Below are 21172 nucleotides of genomic sequence, written 5' to 3' on the forward strand. Positions count from 1 at the left end.
ACCTGCAGGCAGGGACCCCACACTCAGGCTCACAGGCAAGAGCCCGAGGGCCCTCAGGTCTGGTGCAGGTGTTTCCTCCCGCGCCTTCGCGGCACCCAGCGCCAGATGCAGGGTCCGGCCGACTCACGTCCTGTCCCAGAGCCCTGGCTCCGCGAACGCGGAGGTGTGTCTGTTCAGGGCCTGGCATGGCGGGCACCCGTCTTTCCCACAACCTCCCACCGCCTCCTGGTGCTCAGCTGGGCTGGGGTGGCGGCCAGTAGGGGAGGGGACACGGGGGAGGTGCCGCTGGAGCCCATGAGTAGGCCCCAGGCAGGGCAAAGGCGCTCTGCCGCCCTCAGAAGGGCCAGTGCTCGAGGTTGGCACGGACCCCACCCCTGTGGTCTGTTGGCAGCCTGGGGAGGGGCAGAGGTGGGAAGTGGGGGTCGAGAGAGAGAGAGAGGGGCCTGTGGGCGGGGGCAGGGAACACACACGTGGCACAGTTGGGATCACGTTTTTGGTTTTCCGAATCCGGAGACCAGTTTGCCTGTTGCCCGTGTTCCAGATGTTCTTACAAAGGCTCCCAGTCTGGGGAGGCCGTGGGACCCGGACTACCCTTCAAAGCTGCCTGGCCCCTCCTTGCAGCGCTGCACATGGGCGGTCTGGCTCCCTGGCCAGCGCTCTGCGGCGCATCTGCCACCCCGGCACAGCCCCTCCCCCTAGGTCTCAGCCCCCCCCCCCCCCCCCCCCCGCCCCGGTGAAGCAGCTGAGAAGGCACGTGTGTAGGACAGGACACCACAGGGTGCAGGCCCCAACCCCACCACGTGTGTGCCCCAGAAGAGTGTTTTATGGAGGAAGAACCAGGCTCAGGCCACATGCCTAGGGCCTTGGCAGGGAAGGCAGGGCACAGGGGCCTGGCAGATACCTCGAGTCCACGAAAGGCGGGGCCCATCCACCGGGTCACACCGCCTACACTCTGCCCTCCGTGGCCCCGTGACCCCTGGCCAGTGGCTCTGTCCTCACCGTTGAGTCTCTTTCCATCTCTCTGTCGGTTCTGGTCAGTTCCTGCCAGCAAAGATTTGGGTAGCTCATGTGCCCCGGTGCTGAGCCTGGAGGGCCAGACCTCAGGTCTGAGCAGGGCAGCCCAGCTTTCCCTCCACCTGCCCCAGACGTGGTCTGGTTGGGGTGTCCCCGCCCTGGACAAGTGGACTTCGTCCCAGAAGCCAGAAGCCCACCCTGCCCTCATCGTGCATGAGCAAAGATGCTGAAGTGGGTTGAAGGGTGGCCCCAGAGATACGCCACCTCCCAGAACCTACGAGTGGGACCCTACGTGGAAAAAGGGTCGTGGCAGATGTAATTAAGGATCTTGAGGTGAGGAGATCATCCTAGATTACCCAGGAGGCACTAAATCCAGCAGCAAAGATCCTCAGAGAGGAGAGACGGCCACACGAAGCAAAGGCAGGTATTGGAGCGACGCAGCCACAAGCGAAGAAATACCCGGAGCCCCCAGAAGCTTCAAGAAGCAGGAATGGTTTCGCCCCTGGAGGGAGCACAGCCCAGCCCTACGACACCTGATTTCGGGCCAATGATACTGATTTTGGACGACCTCTGGCCTCCAGAACTGTGAGAGAAGAAAATTTTACTGTGTGAGGTCACCTAGTTTGTGCTAATTTGTTATAGCAGCTCTAGGAAACTAATACAGATGGTTTCTGAGATGTGGGGACAGCGGCCCGTGTCCCCACAGCCATGACGCTGACCCATCATCCGGGGGTTGGCAGAAGCAGGCCTGGGCACGATGTGCAGAGCCTCTGCCTGGCACTGAGGCCTCGAGAGAAGGTGCAGAGGGTAGACAGCGGTGGCCGGGGCGGGGGTGGGGGTCTTGTGCTGAGAACAACGTCGAAGTGGGATGAGGGAGGGACCACTGGGGTCTTCAAGCTCAGGCCACAGGCCTCCAGCCCCCACGCCCAGGCGGTCAATTTGCCAGGACAGACCAGGGTTAGACATCAGGAGGGTGTGCCTGAGAGAGGGGCACCCTGTCAGACAGGGTGGGGCAGGAACCTGGACCTGTGCACTCACACATCCCTGTGCACACACACCTCGACATATACATTTGTGTACACACACACACGCTCACTACCGGGGAGGCTCTGGCAGGGGCCCCCAGGGAGGAACAGCCGGGCCAGGGTGCAGGAGCATCTTGTCCACCACCATGGTTGCAGTCCAGGACTCAGACGGAGATTGTGTCCCTGTAACTAAGGCCTCTGCTCCTCCTCCCAGCCCCCCTGAAACTGGGGTTTGTTGGGAACTGCCTCAGGCATGGGCGGACAGAAAGGGCTGCCCATTGCCCGCTCACCACGGCAGCAAGGAGTGCTGTGGGTGGGCAGCAGCCATGACGGCCCAGAGGCCACGCCCAGGCGCCCTTAGGAGGCGCACTCTCCCCACAGGCCCTGGCGCTGAGGTCCAAGTGCAAGGAGCCAGGTGCCCTGGGGAAAGCAGGAGCGTGGTGGGGGCCTCTGTGGAGGGCCTGTCCCTCCCCGTCCCCGCACCCAGACCCCCGGACTCTCTTACTGACCTTCTACCAGGCCCAATTCATCTCCCCCAAGCCTTGTGCTCCAACCAAAGCAGGACTTTTCCCTCCTACCTGGACGCCCAGCAGGAGCCAGCGGCGTGACTGCTCCCCTCAGCTTGCTCCTCCACCAGTGTTCCCCGAGTTCAAGACGAGGACTCCCCCAGGGACTCGGGCCAGGACCCTGGGGCTGCCCGCACCTCCCCTCACCCCATTCATGTCCAAGCCCACCTCCTCCAGCCTCACCTCAACCACACAGGCCCCCTGCCCAGGCCACCCTCACACTCAGAGTGCGACCACGTGGCCTGGGAACCTACAAGGCAACTGCATGCACCCTGAGGTCCCCAGCCTGCACACAGGGCACGTGCGGGCTGTCACTCTGCTTGGGGCCTGGCTCTCATCCCGGCCCTTACACTTCGGGCTGTGAGGTCTGGGGCAAGTCCTGTAACCTCCCCGTGCCTCAGTTTCCTCCTGTACGAACCAGGGGCAGTGGCTCCTGCTGCTCGGACTGAACGCGTTCACACGCGCACGATGGGGGCGCTCAGGGCCAGCTGTGCCCTGCTGACGGCTCCGCCAGCAAGGCCTGTCTGCATCTCCTGCTCGCCTCTGTTCTGCCAGGGTGCCCAGGGCAAGGCCTGCTTCGGTGCCTACTGGGTCCGTCCACCTGTCAGGGGAGAGCATGATGACAGGTGTGCCGACCAGGCACCCACCTTGACCAGGTGCTCTGCCTGCCCTGCTGCGCCCCCTCCACAGGCTGTGATCCGGGAGGGGGCCACGGACCTCCAGGCCTACGCGGCTGTAGGTGCGGGACTCCAGGGATCAGCCCTCCACCGGGCCACGCAAACATAAGGTCCCAGGACACGAGACGGTGGGTCCCTGGCTGGCCTGTCCAGTCCCGCCGCCGAGGAGCTGCTGCCACCCTTCCCAGGCCACAGGAAATGGCCCGGCCCAGCTTGCAGCCAGGGCCGCAGCTCGCTTCCCTTCAGGCCCGTTTCCTTTATCCGGTTGTTTTGCTCCGAATTCACAAAGCTCAGCCTTCCCCTCCCCTCCATTTCCACCCTTCCCCCATCCCAGAGTGGAGCAGGACGGATACGATGCTACATTTTAGGACCAGCAGGAGTCCCCATCTGCCCCCGCCCAAGCCTGCAGCGCCGACTTAGCAGGAGTCCCGTCCCGAGGCGCCCCCTGCTGGCCGAGCCTGGGAACACCGCCGCTCCCCCCTCCCCCACACCGCGTGTGCGGGAGGCCCCAGCGCCCCCTCCCCACCGAGGCGCGGACCCGGGGCGCCCTGGCCCCACAGCTGGCAGGCGAAGAAAGAGCGAACAGGGCCGCAGCACCAGCTCAGTTTATTGGGGCCTTGCTGGGGGCGGAGGGCGGGCCCCCTCCGGGACCAGCTCGCCAGGCGGGCCCCGCCTCCCAGTCCCGGGCCCTCCGAGGAGTGCGGGCCGCGGCGAGGGAGGGGCCGAGCCGCAAGGCCCTTTCCCAATCCCCGCGCGCTCGGGGCGCTTAGGAGCCCCAGGAGCCGTCGGTGGCCGCGGCGCGCAGCGCGAAGAGTTTCTCCCAGCAGGTGGCGACGGCGTCCAGGGCGCGCAGCAGGAGCCGTCTCCGGCCGCCCCGACGCCGAACAGGGCGCGTCTCGGGCCGCCGGCTCCGCTGTCGGGGACGCGTCGGTCAGGGCGTGGGCACGGTCCCCGCCCGCCCCCTCCCCCGCAGCTCGTGTCCAGCCCCTGGGAAGGGAGACCGCGGGGCCGTGGGAGCGAGCGGGGACGCGCACCTGGCGCAGCGTCCGGCAGTGGCGCCGCATCACCGCCTCGGTGCGCACGGCCACGGTCCAAGCCGCCTTTTCCAGAGCCCCGCGGCGGCCCCCGGCCACCGCCCCACGTAGGGTCCGACCCAGGGCCACGATGGACAGTAGGATACTGTGCTCCTGGGGAGGGAGGAAGCGGGGGGCTGGGGGAGGAGCCCCGTGGGGAGGGGGCTGGAGGGCTTGGGTGGTGATGTCTCCATACCTTCTGGGCGCCACAGGAGGCTCCCACCCGGCCCCGCCATCGGGAGGCCGCGGCTCCAGTCAGGTTTTTCTGAATGAAATGGAGCTGTCTGGAGCCCGGCCCAGTCCACCTCACCGCGGCCTGCAGGTCCTCGAAGATGACCGCGCGGTAGTGGTGGAGCACGTCGGGGACGCTGCAGGCGCCGAGCCTGGCCCGGCCCGGTGCAGCCCCCAGCAGTGCCAGCAGGAGCGCCCAGAGCGCGGGCCTGGGGGGCCCCTGGAAGGGATACAGGCTCAGAGTCTGCGGAGGCGCCGACCCTCCTGCAGCACTGCGGGCAATGTGCTTCCCCCCCCCCGCCACCCCCGATCCCGATCCACACACACCTGTACAAGGGAATCTCTAAGCTGGTATAACGGAGACGTCGCCATGCCATTCAACAAATGCTCTAGGCACAGGGCTGGCAGGTTTGGGGAAGGACAGACGACAGCACCCGCGGCTCTGATCTGCATGGGTGTGAGGGCCCAAGTACCCATAAGACTGGGGGGCAGGACTGACCTAGGTCTGCCTACAGCGGGAAGCACCCCCTGTACAGTCTCACCCTTGGCCATGCCCTGACCCATGCCCACCAGAGCTGGGCTCATCGCCAGGTGCCCCACAGGAGAGGGCAGAACTGATCTGCTCCCTCAATGGCCGAGCAGCTTCTCCTCACCCTCCCCATGGCTCTGCTACCAGCTCTCAGAGCCATGGGGGCTGGGGTTCCCTTGCACCCCCAACCCAACCAGGACAGGGGTGAGGGCTCAGAGCTCAAGGCCACACCCCTTTGGGAGGGGAAGGCTTGGGGAAAGCCCAAGGTGAAGGGAGGAAGGGGACCGTGGTCCACACCACCAGGGCTCCCCTCCCCCAGAAAGAAAACTGGCTCTCATGGTGAAGAAGCCCACCCCCACTCAGAAGCCCGAATATCAGAGAGAGAGAGCAGCTTGTCTGCAGGCTCCCAGCCCCCGGGCTGGAGTCACACAGCACTGGAAAATCAATCATGTGAACCCAGCGAGACTTGGGACTCGAGACACAGGACTCGACTCTGCTTCCCAGCCTGGCAGGAGAGCCTGACCACGCAGGGCCGGACCTGGAGTCCGTGGGGGCTCCCTGCCTGAGGCACCCGGCAGCGTTGGCCGGAGGACCAAATGCAATTAGCTGTGGGCCCTTCTCAAAGCCCACCCCCTCCCTAGACAGGCTTGGCATGATGGCCAGCTCAGTCGCCCCCTCTGCCTGCTGAGGATCAGAGATCATAGTGAGCACAAGAGCCGTTGGTGCTGGAGGGACGTCCAAGTGGGGTAGGTTGGTTGCCCAGGGTGTCCCGGGAAGGCCTGTCTGCCCCTGACCAGGGCCCGAGGCTCAGGCCAGTCCAACCCATGAGGACAGGGTGGCCCCAGCTCCAGGAGGGAGACTCCCTCCCCCCGCCGCTGCAGCTGCCGGGAAGGCCCGTCAGGAGCACCCAGGGCCAGGCTGCGGTGACGGGAACCAAGGGGAGTTTCCCGGTGGGGACACGGCGGGACAGCAGCCTCTCCTGGGCTGTGCACGCTCCCTGCCCAGCCGAAGTCAGCCCCCTCCCCAGCGGCCCACAGCTGCTCACCATGGGCTTCTCAGGCTCAGGCCCTCCCTCACTCCCGCCAGTGGGCCTGGGACATGATCCTGGGGTCCTCAGGTGGGGAGCGCCGCTGCCACTCCAGGTCCGCTCCAAACCCGGCCAACAAGGCTTCCCTGGACGGCAGGCAGCCGAGGCTTTTGAAGTTGGCTCCTCTGAGCAAAGGGGGGAGGGAGGAGGGAGGCCCCAGGATCCCAGCCCTGCCCCCTCCCTCTCCCCACCGCTATCCAATCACTTCTTCAATTAACCTGACCCTGGAGCCCAGCCCCACCGGGCTGTCTTCCCACCCAGTGGATCTTGGATTAAGCCGGACCTGGGAGATCTTCTCTGCCGAGGAGGGGCCAGGGCGCTCGGTGGGCAGAGAGCAGGGTAGGGCCCGGCTGCTGGGGAAGGGGAGCCAGGAGAAGCGGGGTCGCCCTTCTCCAGGGCCTTCCTCGGTGGTCAGCAGGTGCTGCCTCTGCCAGGAACTTGGCCACCAGCAGGACCAGGTGAGCAGGACGTAACCCTCCCACCCCCCAGCTCCCCCACCCTGACGTCCGGGGGGTCCTGCCCCAGCAGGTCCCAGGCAGGGGACTTCCCGGCTCCCCGCTGGCCCAGCACTCAGGGGAGAGGTGCTTCCCACTGCTCGCCCGTCCTGGGCTGAGGGGGGTCTTTTGCCGGGGGAGCTCACGGCCACTCACCAACCAGGCTTGCAGGGAGCCGGGCCACAGCACGCTGCCGGGCAGTGTGCTGGGGCTGCCCAGCCCTGCCCAAGCCTAGGAACTCAGCTAGCCTTGAGCTGGAACTGAAAAATGTCAGTGGAAGAAAAGCTAAGAGATGTTTTCCCCAGGGAGAAAAGCAGTTTCACCACCACCTCGAGGCATTGAGAAAACAATCCCCAGGCAAACGAGGAGACATTTGCATGTGGCCAATCAGATGCTCTGGAACGTTCCAAGGGCCCTGTGGGAGGCCTCACCTGACCTGAGATCAGAGAAAGTGTCCGGGAGAAGCCACAAGCAACTGAGGGCTGCCAGCTGCCCTGTGGCTGCAGCCAAGTCACTGCCCCTTCCTGGGCCTCAGTTTCCACATCTGTACAGGGACAGGCTGGCTTTCAAGCTCCTAAAAACTTCAGGACTCACTTTCCAGTGCAATGGGCAGGACCTCCTCCAAAAGGGATCACAGGAAACTCCTGAGGTCAGTGACAACACCCAGGAACCTCCGGCATGGCCCTCTGGGACTGGCTGACCTCGGGTAAGAAGAGGAAGGATTTCCAGAGCCACAGACCATCCGTGAGCGGGGCCTGCCCCGGGCGCCCACCCTGGCACCAGCAGTTCCTGACCCCACACAGGGATGGTCCGATCCCGCCCAGGGCTGGCCACGACCTTGTGGCTCCCAGAGCGACGGAGGTGGACCCGGCTGGGCCCGTGCTCTGCAGGCAGATGCCCACGCCCTTGGTGCTGACGAGAAGGGCATGCTCCCCAACCTCGGGTGCTGCCAGAGGGCTAAGCCACGGGTCAGTGACTGACCCGCAGAACGGGCACCGAGGAGCCCCTCTGGGATCGTTTCTTACAAAAGAATGTGTGGGAGTAACCGCCAGCTGCCCTTCTCGTCACCACACGTGACGATCCGCATCTCTTCGCCCGGCCCGTGGCCTCTGGACCGACCCTGACCTCCGGCCAGATGTCTCCAGCCGTGGCCAACGCACCCCCTTCCAAGAGAACTAGCTAGTTTCCAACTGGACACAGACGCAGGGATCCAGAGCCCGGGGAAGTCTTTCATCCTCACATGGTGAAAACACACTCAAGTCTCCCAAGTAATGAATGCATTTGCAGTCTAAAGAGGGGACAGTTACAAGTGCTTTAGCATAAAATTGCTGACGCCAAATTAGCAAAAGTGAATTCACCTGCCAATGGGAGCGAGCCTCTCACACGCTGGGGGCAGCACCTCAGGGGCCAGGCCCGTCCGCACCCAGGAAAGTCACCTACCCAGGGGCACACGCAGCCTGCCGCTGCGGGCTGGTGGGGGCCGCAGAGCACCCCGGGGCGGGAGAGCGCGTGCACCAGCAGGGGCACTGGAGTCGCCAGGCCAGCCAGACCCCGGCTGTCCCCACGCGGGGCTTTTACCCAGGACATGAGGTCCTGCCACCATCTCCATAAAGCCCTGGAGAGCCTCACCGCTCCCCTGGCGTCTCCTCTGTGGGCACGAGCTCACGAGGCCCCCTGGAAAGTGAGCCCCGTCCAGCGCGGGGCAGACTGGGGCGGCCAAAGCATGCGAGGGGAGGGCTCGGAGAACACCCGCCGGCCACAAACCCCACGACTACTAGAAAGCCTTTAATCAAAGACAGGACAGACAGCTCTCACGCCCCCCGCCCCGCCCCCAGCCAGCAGGGCCGGAACAGTCAGAAGGTGTTCTTGATGCGGGCCGCCACCAGCACCAGGATCTCCCCGATCTTCCGCTGCCAGTTGGCGATGTCCTTGGACGTGGCGCACCACAGCTCCCCATGCCGGGGCTCGGCGTTCTCGCAGCGCCTTTTCACCTCCTCCCGCTGCTCCTGGGTGGGGACCGCGGGCACGTGAGGCGCCCCCACTCCTCCGCCGCCCCCAGCCCCGCTCCCCGGGAGCAGGCCCGCCACATTCCACCAGGCCTCACACCAGTGCCCGCACCCGCCCCCCAACTGGGAGCCAACCAGCTCCCCCAAGCCTGGCTTCCACATCCTGTGGGGGACCCAACGGGACTGGGCTCCGGGAGGGCTCCTGCATAGGAGGACAGGTCCCCCGAGGCACAAGGACGACTCCCAGGCCTCCAGCTCCAGCCCCATTTGTGCCATGGCCCGAGCCCCCATCACAACCAACTCATTAAAAGATGCCCCAAACATCTAAATCTCAGGCTGAGAGGCTCCAAGGCTGTAGCCAGAAAGCCGCGTGGAAGCTGAATCAGCCTTCAGCGCTGCGGGACAGGTAGGGCGGGGGCAGCGGGCGGCAGGTGCCTCACCTCTGTGCCGTGCTGCAGCTCGAACTTGTAGAAGAAGGCCCAGGCATCCCCCAGGTCCGAGTCGATCTTCACAGTGCGGTGGAACCACTCCCGGGCCTTGGTGATCTTCCGCTCGCTCCAGAACAGCCTGGGGGGAAGCAGCAGGGCGGGACCGAGTGAGCGGCGGCCAGGGGACGGCGCTGGGGGGCACTCTGGGGCTGGCCCTGGCCTCCTCGGGCCACAGCCCGCTCCCGGGTGCGCTGGACCATGAGCCCGGTCAGTCTAGTGACCTGCCACAGGCAGCCACAGTGGCACAGAGCCTGGCTCAGGCACTGCTGGTCTTGTCCTCTCCCTGGAGAGCTTGGGCTTCCCACAGGGGTGCCGAGGAATCAGTCCTGATCACCCGGAAACCACTCCAGGTGACTAACCTGAAACCCTCCTTCAAGTGTCTAACCAAAGCATTTCTTAAAAAACCACCCACAGAGCAAGAACTTCAAACTCCCTTAAATTATTTTCCTTTGAGTAAAATATAGGGAGATGAAAGTAATAAACCTGACAGAAATTAAATCAAGGCTCTGATTAGAGAAAGTGAACTGAAGTTTCTGCCTGCTCCTCCATATTCACCTTCTGGAACGTTCTGCCCTACCAGGCAGCTCCAGCAGGAACCCAAGCCAACACTGAGAACCTGGCCTACACCAGCAGACACAGCAACCTGGAAACTAGGCCCAGGAGAGGATCCACAGCGTCAGAAACCAAGTCAGGGGCCCAGGGAGCCTTGCCGACATGCCAGCGAGGGGAGGGCAGGCCAGCGGGGAGGCGCGGTGGGCACTCTGACAGCCGCCCACCGGGGCCTCCGGGTGGCTTCCATCCTCCACCCGGCTCCGCAGCCAGAAGCACCCGAGCAGACGTGCACCACGCACCCTCCAGGCAGCTGTTCGGGCTGCTCTCAGCTACAAAATGGAATAATGTCATGCTTGGATAGCTTGATTGTTTTTTAAGCCTTGTGGTATCCTTAATTGCTAATGTTAGATAAACTGTGATTTAAAGAGCACAAACTCAGATAGCAGCACACAGAGCACCCGCCTGGGAACAGCAAGGAGGGACCTGTTTACCTTACAAAGCCTTTTATGAGGTTTTATGGCAGCCCTATCGGAGTGGAGTCGAAGGCGGAAGGGCGGGAGCCTCCCAGGTGGCCGGGGCCCAGGCTGCGCCTCAGGGGCCCGAGGGAAGCCCCGCGCGCAGTGCCCTCGGCCCCACGGAGGAGGTGCTGGCAGGAGCTGAGCAAGCAGGTGGGCCAGGCTCCTGCCGGGGCAGCAACAGCGCACAGGAGCTCCTGGGCCCCACACACCCCCTGGCCCAGGGGAGAGCCCAAAGAGCCCTCCTAGCCTGGCCACAGCCAACCCCGGCCGGGTACTCAGGCTGCTCCTCTCAGGCCGTCCATCGTCCTCCTTCTAGAAGGGAGCAGAGACCCTGTGGGGCCAGGAGGTTCTGAAGGCCCTCCACGCCTCCCCAGGGAGCCCGGGACCCAGCACCCTGCAGGACCTTGCAGCGGGAGGTCGACTGCTCACCTCCTCTTGCCCTTGAGGCTGGGAGGCGGCCTCCACACCCCCAGGCACACTGACGGCCTGACCAACGGGCCCTGGATTGTTCCCGGGCTCACACAGGTCAAAGGGTCTGCTTTCTGGCCCTAACGCAATGGAAACAACTGTCTTGCTTACAGCCCTCTGAACCAAAGAAGGTTCGCTTGTAACCTAAATTCCGTGTGGCCCAGCGTCAGCAGGCCTGTCTGTCCTGCAACCCAAGGCCCGTGTAGGGATAAACTGAAGAGTAGTGGAGACAGAGAGAGCAGAGCCACAGGAAAGAACCAGGACAGAGGGTCGGGGTCCAGGACGACCCAGGCCATCCAGGTAGCCCATGTCCAGGGGGCCTCTGCCCAGAGATGCGCTCGGACATGGAGCTGTGGAGGCCGTGGACCAGGGGAGCCCGCCCTGCTCCAGGGACGAGTGAGGGGCTCAGCACCGCCACGAGGACACCTACTTACTTGGCCACAGCCAGGAGCACGTGGGGGTCGTGCTCACACCTCTTCAGGGCATCCACGCTCTTGGTCTTTCGCTGGGGCCTCGCCTCCAGGAAGACGGCTTCAGACCACAGGACCCCTGAAATCCAGACACACAGACGTCTGCCTCAGCTTTCAGATGTGCCCGTCCACACACAGGCTGCCCAAGGGCAGCCTTCGAAGACTGAGGGTGTCCACAGCTGCACCTCCCCCATGGCCGCTCACGTCTGCTTGGGCAGCAGAGCAGAGGCCGCCTGTGCTGCCTGCCCCACTGCCCACCTGGAGCCACAGGGCCCCACTGGCACGGATGGGACAACATCCTGGGGGCGGCTAGGCTGGAAGTCCCAACAACTTCCAAGGGTTCACTCCCAGGGCCTCAGTGACTTCACAGCTGAGAATTTATTGTAACAAAATAACCAAAAGTGCTACTAAAGATTCAGGCAGAAAGACGACCTGGGATTGATAGCAGCCTGCAAACTGACCCCCAGTGAGTGGTGTATTTCTGACATACACGCAGGTAATTCTACGATGCCACTAAAAACTGTGCGTTCTTAAGAATTCAATAATGAAAAATTCTCACAAAATTTTCAGCTTTAAAGAAAGGCACGGGGGGCTTCCCTGGTGGCGCAGTGGTTGAGAGTCTGCCTGCCGATGCAGGGGACACGGGTTCGTGCCCCGGTCCAGGAAGATCCCACATGCCGCGGAGCGGCTGGGCCCGTGAGTCATGGCCGCTGAGCCTGCGCGTCCGGAGCCTGTGCTCCGCAACGGGAGAGGCCACAACAGTGAGAAGCCCGCGTACCGCAAAAAAAAAAAAAAAAAATTACACACGTAACAGAAACTTTAGGAGAGATATTGAATAAAATACCTTAGAAACAGAAGGGATTGATTCTTAAAAAAAAAATAAAATAAAAAAAGGCACGGGGTTTCCCTGCCTGGTGGCGCAGTGGTTAAGAACCCACCTGCCAATGCAGGGGACACGGGTTTGAGCCCTGGTCCAGGAAGATCCCACATGCTGCAGAGCAACTAAGCCCGGGTGACACAACTACTGAGCCTGCACTCTAGAGCCCACGAGCCACAACCACTGAAGCCCGCGCACCTAGAGCCCGTGCTCCGCAACAAGTGATGCCACCGTGATGAGAAGCCCGCGCACCACAAGGAAGAGTAGCTCCCGCTCGCCGCAACTAGAGGAAGCCCACGTGCGGCAACGAAGACCCAACACAGCCAAAAAAAAAAAGGCACAAAACCAAACGCACAGTATGACTTTGATTTTGTGCAATAATACAAGTTGTAAAAATACAAACAAGCTAAAAGCAATGATTTCCAAGTGCTGGGCTTACAGGTGATTTTCACGTCCCCTTTTCTGCTCCAAATTCGTTTATACTGCACGTGCACTAACTTACAGACTTGAGATGAAATAGTTAAAAACTAAATTATATATATAAAAAAAAAAAAGGTAGCCCCTCAGAACACGAGGTCAAACTCCTCACGCTGAGGCTTGCATTCAGCCGTCTAAATGGCCGAGCGTAACAGATGTAGGTTTGCCTGTCTGAACCTGATGCCCCTGTCTGCAGCCTGGGAGCGGGGTGCTCACCGGAGTTGGGGCACTCCTGCAGCGCCTTGGCCATGAGCGTGCTGGCGATGTTCTTCAGCCCCGCGCGGTACTCCAGCCGCACAGACTCCAGCCTGCAGAGAGAGGCCCGAGGTGGGGGTCGAGTGCCGTCCACTGGCAGCCCGATGACAAGCGGAAGGTCCTGGGGAGCTGCAGGGGCTGGATTTCCCTACTCTGCCCAGTGGCTCATCTACCAGAGGAGGGAGATGCTGGTGACCCGCACCCTCAAGCCGCCGCAGTAGGCGACACCTGGGGTTCTGATGTCATCGAGGTGCGAATGAAGACGGCCAGGATGAAGACAGACAGGCCTGCTGACGGCTGCTGGGGCACCTCATTGAGCTGACACCCTGAAGGCACACGCTGCATCTCTGTGTGCACAGCCTCCTATGCATATTCTTCACCCGGCAAACTCCTATTCATCCCTCAAGGCCTTTCCCAGATATCACCTCTTCTGTAGAGTCCACTCTCTCGGCGTCATCCACTCCCGATGCCCTGGCTCTCCTGGGGAACCCTTAATCTGAACACAAGCTACACTGTGTCAAACTACCTTCAGGCCCGTCTGAACCCTCCCACGGCTGAGACAGGACTCCTCACGGCTGGCACCTTCCCACAGAGCCTGAGCTGGAAATGCTGCACCAAGCCCTCGGCCTGAGCGTGTGAGTGAGGCTGGCTCATGGCGGGCGGCGCAGGGACTCACCACAGGCCGGGGTTCTTCGGGTTCTTCAGGCGAGACTTCTCCAGAATGGCCCGAGCTCGGGTCAGCTGCCCAACCTTCTCCTCCAGCCGGGAGAGCAAAAGCCACAGGGGTGTGGAGTGGGGACATTTCTTCAACTGCAGCCACAGACACAAGTGAGAGAGGGCTCAGCTGGCATCTGGGGGGCTGTAACAGCCGTGGTGGCTCCTTGAGCCGGGAGTGAGGGCCACCTTTGCCCCCAGAGACCCAGCCGCTTCACGCCCAGGCGTGTGTCTACACGCACGGCTGAACTGTGCACACGTGCACGGGGTGTGTGTTCACGAGCACGCTGTGGGTGTCAACACAGCAGCTTGTGCCTTACGTGGGCCGTAAACCGTACTCCGCTGAGTGCAGCGTGCACGGCTTGGTGGGGGGCAGACGCCGGGACCGGGTTAGGGGATGGGCCTGCCCTGAGCCCACAGCCCCTCCGAGCCCGGCGCCCGCCCGGGGAGAGGGCACCCGGCTCACCCCCTGGCTGTAGGCCTCCCGGGCCTTGTCCACAAGCTCCTCCTGCTCCTCGACCTGGCCCTTCATCATCCAGAGCTTGGGGAAGTCCTCATAGTGCTTCAGGGCCTCCTCGCACAGCTCCTGCGCAGCCGCGATGTTCCCCAGCACCCACTCCAGCTTCACAGACTTCATGAACACCTGAGGGGTCAGATGGCCTCAGCCCGGCTCTGGTGCTGGGCCTGGGCTGGGCCAGCACCTTCCTGGCGCTCGCCTGACCGAGAGCTCGCCCCGAACGCTGTCTCGTATCTTTTGGGACAAGCTAGGGCTACACACATGACTGCGTTTTAAAGCCAAGAGTGAACAAATGAGCTCCGAGTACTGTGGCCTCAGGCAGGGTGCGGGGCGCGGCGGTCCCCGCACGTGGCGGGCGGGACGGCTCTGCTTACCCGGGCGGTGGGCGCGCTGCTCCGGGCCTTGGCCAGCAGCCTGCGGGCCCGCTCGTACTCGTTGTTCTCGGACTCCAGCTTCACAGCCGCCAGCCAGATCTCCTCGCTGTTGGGGTTAGCCTGCGGGGCAAGCACGCAGCATCAGCAGCGAGCAGGGCGAGGGTACCCTAATCAAAGGCAGCCCGCCTGGGAGCCAGACCGGGCCTCACTCTGCAGCAGGACGTCTAATCCAGGCATGTCCTGGGCTAATGGGGAACGGAGCAGAGTCCAGCCCCAGGACACCGACTTCCTCACAAACAGGCCAGCCTGTCTCACTGCCACAGACGTGCAGCCTCCATGGCACTAGGGCCGTGGTGCCAACCGCCACCCTCTGCCTGCTGACGCCGTCGCTCACGTCCCACCCGCGTGGATCCGCCCACCCAACCCTGCTCTTTCCCAAGCCTAGCAATGAGGAACTGGCCGTCCCAGTGTGTCAACGTGGATAGGATGGAAGGATGCCCGGGACATCATGGACGGCGCGGAGAGGGCTCTGGGGTCAGGACTGGGTCACGTACAACCCAGAGTCCAGCAGACACGTGGGTGGTGCCCTCCAGCCTCCTGAAAGCACAGCTAGCTGCTGGCCACACTCAGCCTGACCACGTCCCCAACCTGAGAAGCCCCCCCCCACACCGGTGGCAGCTAAGGAGAAGAGGGGCAGGGACAGGCAGCACTGCCCAGGCAGTGGTGGGAGAGCGCCGGGACCACTGTGAGATGAGGAGTGTCCTCCACACTGGGCACCCAGACGACAGCTGAGAGCAGAAGGGAGACCCAAGCCCGGCCCCTGCACGTGTTTACTCAGGGAAGGACAGACTTTATTATGCCAGCCTGGGTGACAACACAGTGACGTAGACTCTCTAGTTTATAAAAAAGCATGCTGCAAACCACTGACTAACACCCCTGTTGTCATAAAGTATTAGGATGTTACACGTGACAATAAAAATCAGGTCCTAAGAAAAATGCACGGGGACTGCCCTGGTGGTCCAGTGGTTAAGACTGCGCTTCCAACGCAGGGGATGCGGGTTCGATCCCTGGTCAGGAAACTAAGATCCCACATGCCATGTGGCGCAGCCAAAAAAGAAAAAGAAAAAAAAAACAAAACACTAAAAAAGGGCAAGAGAAATGCACAGCTCACGGCATCAGCCACAGTGAGCCCGGCTAGGCGCGGCTGTCTGAACTCAACTCCACCCGCCGACGGGCCTGGGCAGCGCCACGTGGCCCACGTGGGACCCCAATGCAAGCACCTATGCTCCGGCACGGGGCACAGGCCTTCCTCGGGCGGGGACTGGACACCCTAATGTTCACGTAGGAAAGTGGCTGTCGCCGTGCCCTCGTGTGGGGACATGGTGCTCCGGCTGCTGCCCTGTCCCTCCCGTCTCCCTGAGTCTGTGTTGTGGAACACTTAGCCCGAGGTCAGACTGAGTGGCGGCAAATGAGAGGTAGGTGTCCATCGTCTGGGCCATTTTTCCTCCTCTCAGGGCCCCTCAGGGCCCCACTGCCCACAGAGCAGCCCAAGTCCCACGCGGCCTGACCATGCTCGGCCCCTCTAGGGTCAGCTCCTGTCGACGAGGGGGCGGGGCTTGAGGAGGGCACGGGACCCTGGAGCCCTCAGGCCAAGGCCCACCCCTCACCCACCTGGAAGGCCAGAGCCAGGATGCTCCTCGCGGCGGGCACGTCCCCGGCCAGCCACTTGGACTTGGCGCCCATGAGCCACAGCACCTCTGCTTTGGGACAGTGGGCCACGGCCCGCTGCAGCAGGGCCTCCAGGGACTCCCTGAAAGACAGGGGCTGGTCACCACCAGAGAATGCAGGTCGCTCTCAGTCAAGCCGCGGGCACTGAAAAGACAGTTAGCGCTTCAAAGTTCCACGCTGTCAATGATTTACCAGACTTTTACAATGGGGAGCGAGTGGGGAAATCTTTTCTCTCCATAAAGGCTCGAAAGTCAACTACGGAAGAGGGTGCTACAAAGCAATGCATTGTTCAAACAGCAGAGTCTGATGGAACCTCTCAAGAGAGCCTTTTACAGCCGTGTGTCCTGGAGGCGTGATAACTTTGCGGTCTGGGGGCCGGGGGCCTTTTCATCTCTAACCACAGATCCGCCGATAAAGATTACGACCCGAGTCTACTCTCCGGCATCCAGAGAAACTGTCTTATTGGAAGAAAGTTATTTTAGGTCACCATCAAGCAAGAAGCCTGGGTTTCAGGTGTGAAGTCCCCAACCCCTGCACAGCCCACCACCCCTGTAATACCCCCGGCACAGACGACCTCCCCAGGGCTCAGCAGTAAGACCGAGTGAGCGCACAGAATCGTCTGCGTGGCATGAAGCTCGACACCGGAACCAACACCCCCAGGTCTGAAGCACTTGGCCCCCTCACCCGGCCAAGGACACCAGAGCCAGGGGAGGGGAACTGCCCCTGAACCCAGGGACCAAGACCCCCGGGAGCAGCCCTGCTCTAGACAGGACTGTCCGGGTGAACTTGTACAGGGGAACCGGCCGGGTCATTTCAAAATGTCCCCAGAGGAGTTAACTGCAAAACACACAGCAGCCGGTGGGACCGGGAACTTCAGCAGCAAAGCCCAAGACTGATCAATGAGACAAAAGAAAAGCAACAGGGGCTCCGTGCTCCCAGCTGCAGCCCAGGTGGGACCAGGAGGCCCGAGCAGAGAGGACGCAGCAGAGGACCCAGGCAGAGGCTGCCCACCTAACTGCAGACGTTGCAACATCTAATTTAATCAGAAGTTACAGCCAATAAGGCAGACATGAAACGTTTTTTCAATTAAAGAGGACAATTAAAGAAAACTGTCAAGGACCTCCTCGGAGCACAAAAACCAGCCCAAACCCAAATGCAGCTGAAATGAAAAACAGGCCTGCCGGGGCCCAGATGCCGCACCGCCCACGCTGCCGAAGCCAGAGCCCCACAGACGTGGGACTTCGGGCTCCAGCCCTGCCCCAGGGACCCCTCAAACCACCAGTGCCCCTGGCTCAGCTGCAGGCACTTGGGCAGATGGGCCCCTCAGTGCCTTGGCACTATACAACAGCAGCAACGCTAGCACAGAAGGTGCCTGAAAGACAGCCTGGCTGAAAAGTCCAAGAGCTTCCGCCCCTCGCCGCAGAGGCTGGACCTTGAACAAGGCCCTGGCCCACCCGCGGGGACGAGAGGCCTAAAGCCGGCGCAGGGCGGCGGGCCTGCCACGTACCTGGTGCCGTGGTTCTTCTCAAAGTACGCGGCCCGCAGCCACACACTCTTCTTGCTGGGGAAGACCTGCAGGGCGTAGGCGTAGATGGCTCGGGCACACTCCAGGGCGCTGTGGGCTACACACTAGGGCAGAAAGAGGGCCATGAACAGGGCGGCTCAGCACCGACCCAGAACGGGTACCCACACTGTGACTCCTGACCCGAGCCCTGTAGGCCAGTTACAAAGACTCTGGGGCTTCCGTGGCCCCATGGGACCACACGACAGTCGCTCAGGGCCTGGGGGCTGGGCAGGCCAGCCCATCTCGGGGGGTGAGCCCTGGAGAGCCCCACGCTCGTGGGCACAAGGGCTTCCGCTCCTCCCACAGCTCACAAAGCGCCGAGGACAGCTGCCTGCTCCAGCCCAAGTGAAGAGACGACAGAGAAGCGGAAGGAGGTCTGAAAGGGCTCCAGAGTTACTGCTCCCAGTCTGTCATCTGTCTGCAGGGTGATGCCCGCCGAGGCCCCCGTGTTCTCAAGGGCGATGAGGAAAGCAGGGGGAAGCACAGAGTTCAAGTCCACACTCAGAACTAAAAGGGCCCGACACCCAGAGGGAGCTGGGCTCTTCCCCCGGCAGAGGCCGTGGCGCCTGCGAGGTCATTCCTCACGCTTCCCTGTCTGAAACGTCATGTAACAAAAAGCCTTGAGGCCACGATGGTTGGCACTGGAGACTCTACTGCTCACGAGGCACCCGGGTCACACGTGTGACACCGCGCGAGTTCCATGCAGACAGCAGCCACGGCCTGCATCCAGGGACTGGAGGGGCAGGAGAGTGCCCACACGAACAAGGGAGAAAGAAAAGCTCTGCCCTGCAGGAGTCCAGCTGATCAACTCTTGTCAAACGCAGAAGCCACGGTATCCAGAAAACCAGCACCTGACAGATCCCACAGTAATAACTGACAGGAGCCAAAACCATCCTTAATGGACCCGCAAACTCGTAGGTCAAAGTTCGGAGAGCAATGGCATGTTTACACAGTCTCAGTGTCTTCCCACGAAATACTCACTAGTTACAAAGGGCCACAGCAGCCTTCCAGGGGAGGGGCCTGGCGGGCACCGCCTGAGCTGCTCAGAGGATGTGCCCCCACCGACCCAGAAGGACAGACTCCTACGAAGATCAGAGCCCGGCCGCGAGGACACAGCATGGACACCAAACCCAGGGGCCTGTACCCTCAGAAAAGTCACACTCACGAAAAGCGACAGACCAAAGCCCTCCCCGAACTCTCGGGGCCACGGAGACCTGTGGATATGACCCTGGGCAGCTCCTCAACCAGAACACAGTTGGGTTTTTCCTTTTGCCAAAAGGCACTCAGTGAGCCAGCTGGTGAAATGTGAGTAAGGCCTCAGATGACATCGTAGTCCTACATCAGCACTGATCTCCTGAGCTTGACAGCTATGCTGTGGTTGCGTAAGAGAAGGTCCCCTTTTAAAGAAACACACACTGAAACGTTTAGAGGGAAAGGGCCACCACATGTGCAATGTACTCTCAAACAGTTCAGGGAGAATAAGGGGCACGTGTGTGCAAGCGTGGGCACGAGTGGAGAACACAAAAGCCAACGTGGTGAAATGGGTAAATCTGGGGGAATCTAAGTGTAGGGTGTAAAAGGATTCCTCTTACAGTTTTGCAACTTTTCTGTAAGTCTAAAGTTATTTTTAAATCAAAGGCTATTGGGCTTCCCTGGTGGCGCGGTGGTTAAGAATCCGCCTGCCAATGCAGTGGACACGGGTTTGAGCCCTGGTCTGGGAAGATCCCGCATGCCACGGAGCAACTAAGCCCGTGCGCCACAACTACTGAGCCTGCGAGCCACAACTACTGAACCCATGTGCCACAACTACTGAGCCCGTGCGCTTTGAGCCCGTGCTCCGCAACGAGAGGCCACTGCAGTGAGAAGCCCGCGCACCGCAACGAAGAGTAGCCCCGCTCACCGCAACCAGAGAAAAGCCCGTGCGCAGCAACGAAGATCCAACACAGCGGGCAGGGGCAGGGGCGGGGAAGAGGCTATTAAAAAGAGAGGGCCACATTTAAGGTATTAAAAGCTTCAAATGTTTTTATTGATCTTGAACTCATCAACTCTTCTCTGGAACACCACTCCAAGGAAATCATTTCAGAGGGGACAAAAGCTTCATGTGCAAATGTTTTCTGAAGCGCAGGTTACAGCAAAGACCAGAGGTAGGGACGGTCCAGAGGTCAGGGGTGAACAGCTGGGAAGGTTTGGGAGATGGATTCCAGGTCCAGCTTAGCAAGCGCTCATATTCTAGCTCTGCAGCAGACTAACAGAAAACTGTACTCCTTACAGTTGCAACTTACGTTTAAAAATCAGGGACTTCCCTGGTGGCACAGTGATTAAGAATCCGCCTGCCAATGCAGGGGACACGTGTTCGAGCCCTGGCACAGGAAGATCCCATGGACCGTGGAGCAACTAAGCTCACGTGCCACAACTACTGAGCCTGCACTCTAGAGCCCGCGCGACACAACTACTGAGCCTGCACTCTATAGAGCCCGCGAGCCACAATTACTGAGCCTGTGCTCCACAACAAGAGAAGCCACTGCAATGAGAAGCCCGCACACCCCAACAAAGAGCAGCCCCCACTCGCTGCAACTAGAGAAAGCCTGCATGCAACAACGAAGACCCAACGCAGCCAAAAATGAATTAAGTAAATAAATAAGTAAAATAAGATAAAACCCAGCAGATCAGAAAGATTCCCAAAGCAGAGCAGCTCCCCACAAACACAGACTCCAGGCCCACGCGGCCACACTCACGCTGTCAGCATCTTCCATCCACGTGTGCTTCCGGTCTTCCTCCTCAATGCCAATCCCGATCACGGCACGCATGACCGCCTGGCAGGTGGCCACACTCCCAGCCTTGTCACACTCCTCGGCATCCTGAAAGAGGGACACAGAACTGAACTTGCCACCCAGAGCTGCAGAAGCCTGACATGTGGACGCAGTGCCCGGACGGAGCGGGCTGCAGGTGGTGAGCTCCAAGGGTTCTGACGCCCTCGTGGCCCTGCCACTGCCCGCTGACTGTGCTCACCCTTCCCTGACATCCAGCAGGTGAGTACTCCACAAATCCCTGACCTACCCACTCAACAGACATTGCATAAGCACCTACTGTGTACAAAGTACTAGAGTAGGCAACTCAGTGGCCATAAGGGGTTGCTATGCAAAGACAGTTCCAAAGCACTTGGGGGTAAAAGATGAGGCCACTCACACTCGTACTGTCGGCCTGGGATCCAGATTTGAAATGGACAAAAGGAAGAGCCACTCTAACCCAAAGAGGCAGACCTGACTGGGGGAAGGAGCCCGGCACACGGAAGGTGAGACAGAAACCTGGGGAGGGACCAGCCACCGGGCGTTCCGGCAGGCAGGGGGCCCGGGCTGACCAGCAGAAAAGCACTGGACTTCAGGACAGCAGCTCTCAGGACAGGCAGAGAGAAGACCGTCGTGGTTCCAGAGACGAGACACCGAGTGCCACTGAAGCCTCCTGCACAGC

The 21172-nt window shown here is 61.4% G+C and overlaps 2 protein-coding genes across 8 annotated transcripts in view; both read right to left on the reverse strand.

Annotated features, from left to right (window-relative positions):
• Positions 1 to 745: 745 nt before the first annotated feature.
• On the reverse strand, positions 746 to 8346 carry CUNH20orf204 (chromosome unknown C20orf204 homolog). Of its 6 annotated transcripts, none has more exons than XR_003428632.1 (4): positions 4914 to 8346; positions 4552 to 4806; positions 3323 to 4469; positions 746 to 3206 (listed from the first exon to the last, which is right to left on the reverse strand). XR_003428632.1 is itself a non-coding variant. In XM_027086673.1 (4 exons), the coding sequence occupies exons 1-4, from the start codon at positions 6161 to 6163 to the stop codon at positions 3699 to 3701; spliced, it is 1149 nt and encodes a 382-aa protein (XP_026942474.1). In that variant the 5' UTR covers positions 6164 to 8346; the 3' UTR covers positions 746 to 3698. The 6 variants fall into 6 exon arrangements, 5 of the variants coding, with proteins under 5 accessions (XP_026942474.1, XP_026942472.1, XP_026942473.1 ...); XM_027086673.1 differs by having other exon boundaries at positions 746 to 4469; positions 4914 to 5033; positions 6161 to 8346; XM_027086674.1 differs by lacking the exon at positions 746 to 3206 and having other exon boundaries at positions 3934 to 4195; positions 4317 to 4469.
• Positions 8347 to 8462: 116 nt separating this feature from the next.
• PRPF6 (pre-mRNA processing factor 6) overlaps positions 8463 to 21172 on the reverse strand; it is a 33548-nt gene continuing 20838 nt past the window's right edge. The window contains exons 12-21 of one of the 2 annotated variants that reach the window (XM_027086668.1): positions 20440 to 20562; positions 17648 to 17769; positions 16084 to 16222; positions 14413 to 14532; positions 13988 to 14164; positions 13484 to 13617; positions 12769 to 12860; positions 11163 to 11277; positions 9143 to 9269; positions 8463 to 8702 (exon numbers count right to left, since the gene is read on the reverse strand). In XM_027086668.1, coding sequence (XP_026942469.1) covers positions 8550 to 8702; positions 9143 to 9269; positions 11163 to 11277; positions 12769 to 12860; positions 13484 to 13617; positions 13988 to 14164; positions 14413 to 14532; positions 16084 to 16222; positions 17648 to 17769; positions 20440 to 20562 — 1302 coding nt within the window. In that variant the 3' untranslated portion in view covers positions 8463 to 8549. Of the gene's footprint in view, positions 8703 to 9142; positions 9270 to 11162; positions 11278 to 12768; positions 12861 to 13483; positions 13618 to 13987; positions 14165 to 14412; positions 14533 to 16083; positions 16223 to 17647; positions 17770 to 20439; positions 20563 to 21172 lie in introns of those variants that run through there. The other variant, XR_003428631.1, reaches the window with a different exon arrangement.

Source organism: Aethalodelphis obliquidens, unplaced genomic scaffold, assembly GCF_003676395.1.
Source record: "Aethalodelphis obliquidens isolate GAN/ISIS:26980383/991018 unplaced genomic scaffold, ASM367639v1 scaffold57, whole genome shotgun sequence".
Taxonomy (NCBI): Eukaryota; Metazoa; Chordata; class Mammalia; order Artiodactyla; family Delphinidae; genus Aethalodelphis; species Aethalodelphis obliquidens.

Bases quoted from the DNA above. Each gene is read 5' to 3' on its own strand.
- CUNH20orf204 (XM_027086671.1), bottom strand. From the start codon at position 5,171: ATGAGCCCAGCTCTGGTGGGCATGGGTCAGGGCATGGCCAAGGGTGAG. The intron at 4,807-4,913 runs GTGTGTGTGGAT...TATCCCTTCCAG, and splicing joins TTAGAGATTCCCTTGTACAG to GGGCCCCCCAGGCCCGCGCT. The intron at 4,470-4,551 runs GTATGGAGACAT...CTCCCTCCCCAG, and splicing joins CCTCCTGTGGCGCCCAGAAG to GAGCACAGTATCCTACTGTC.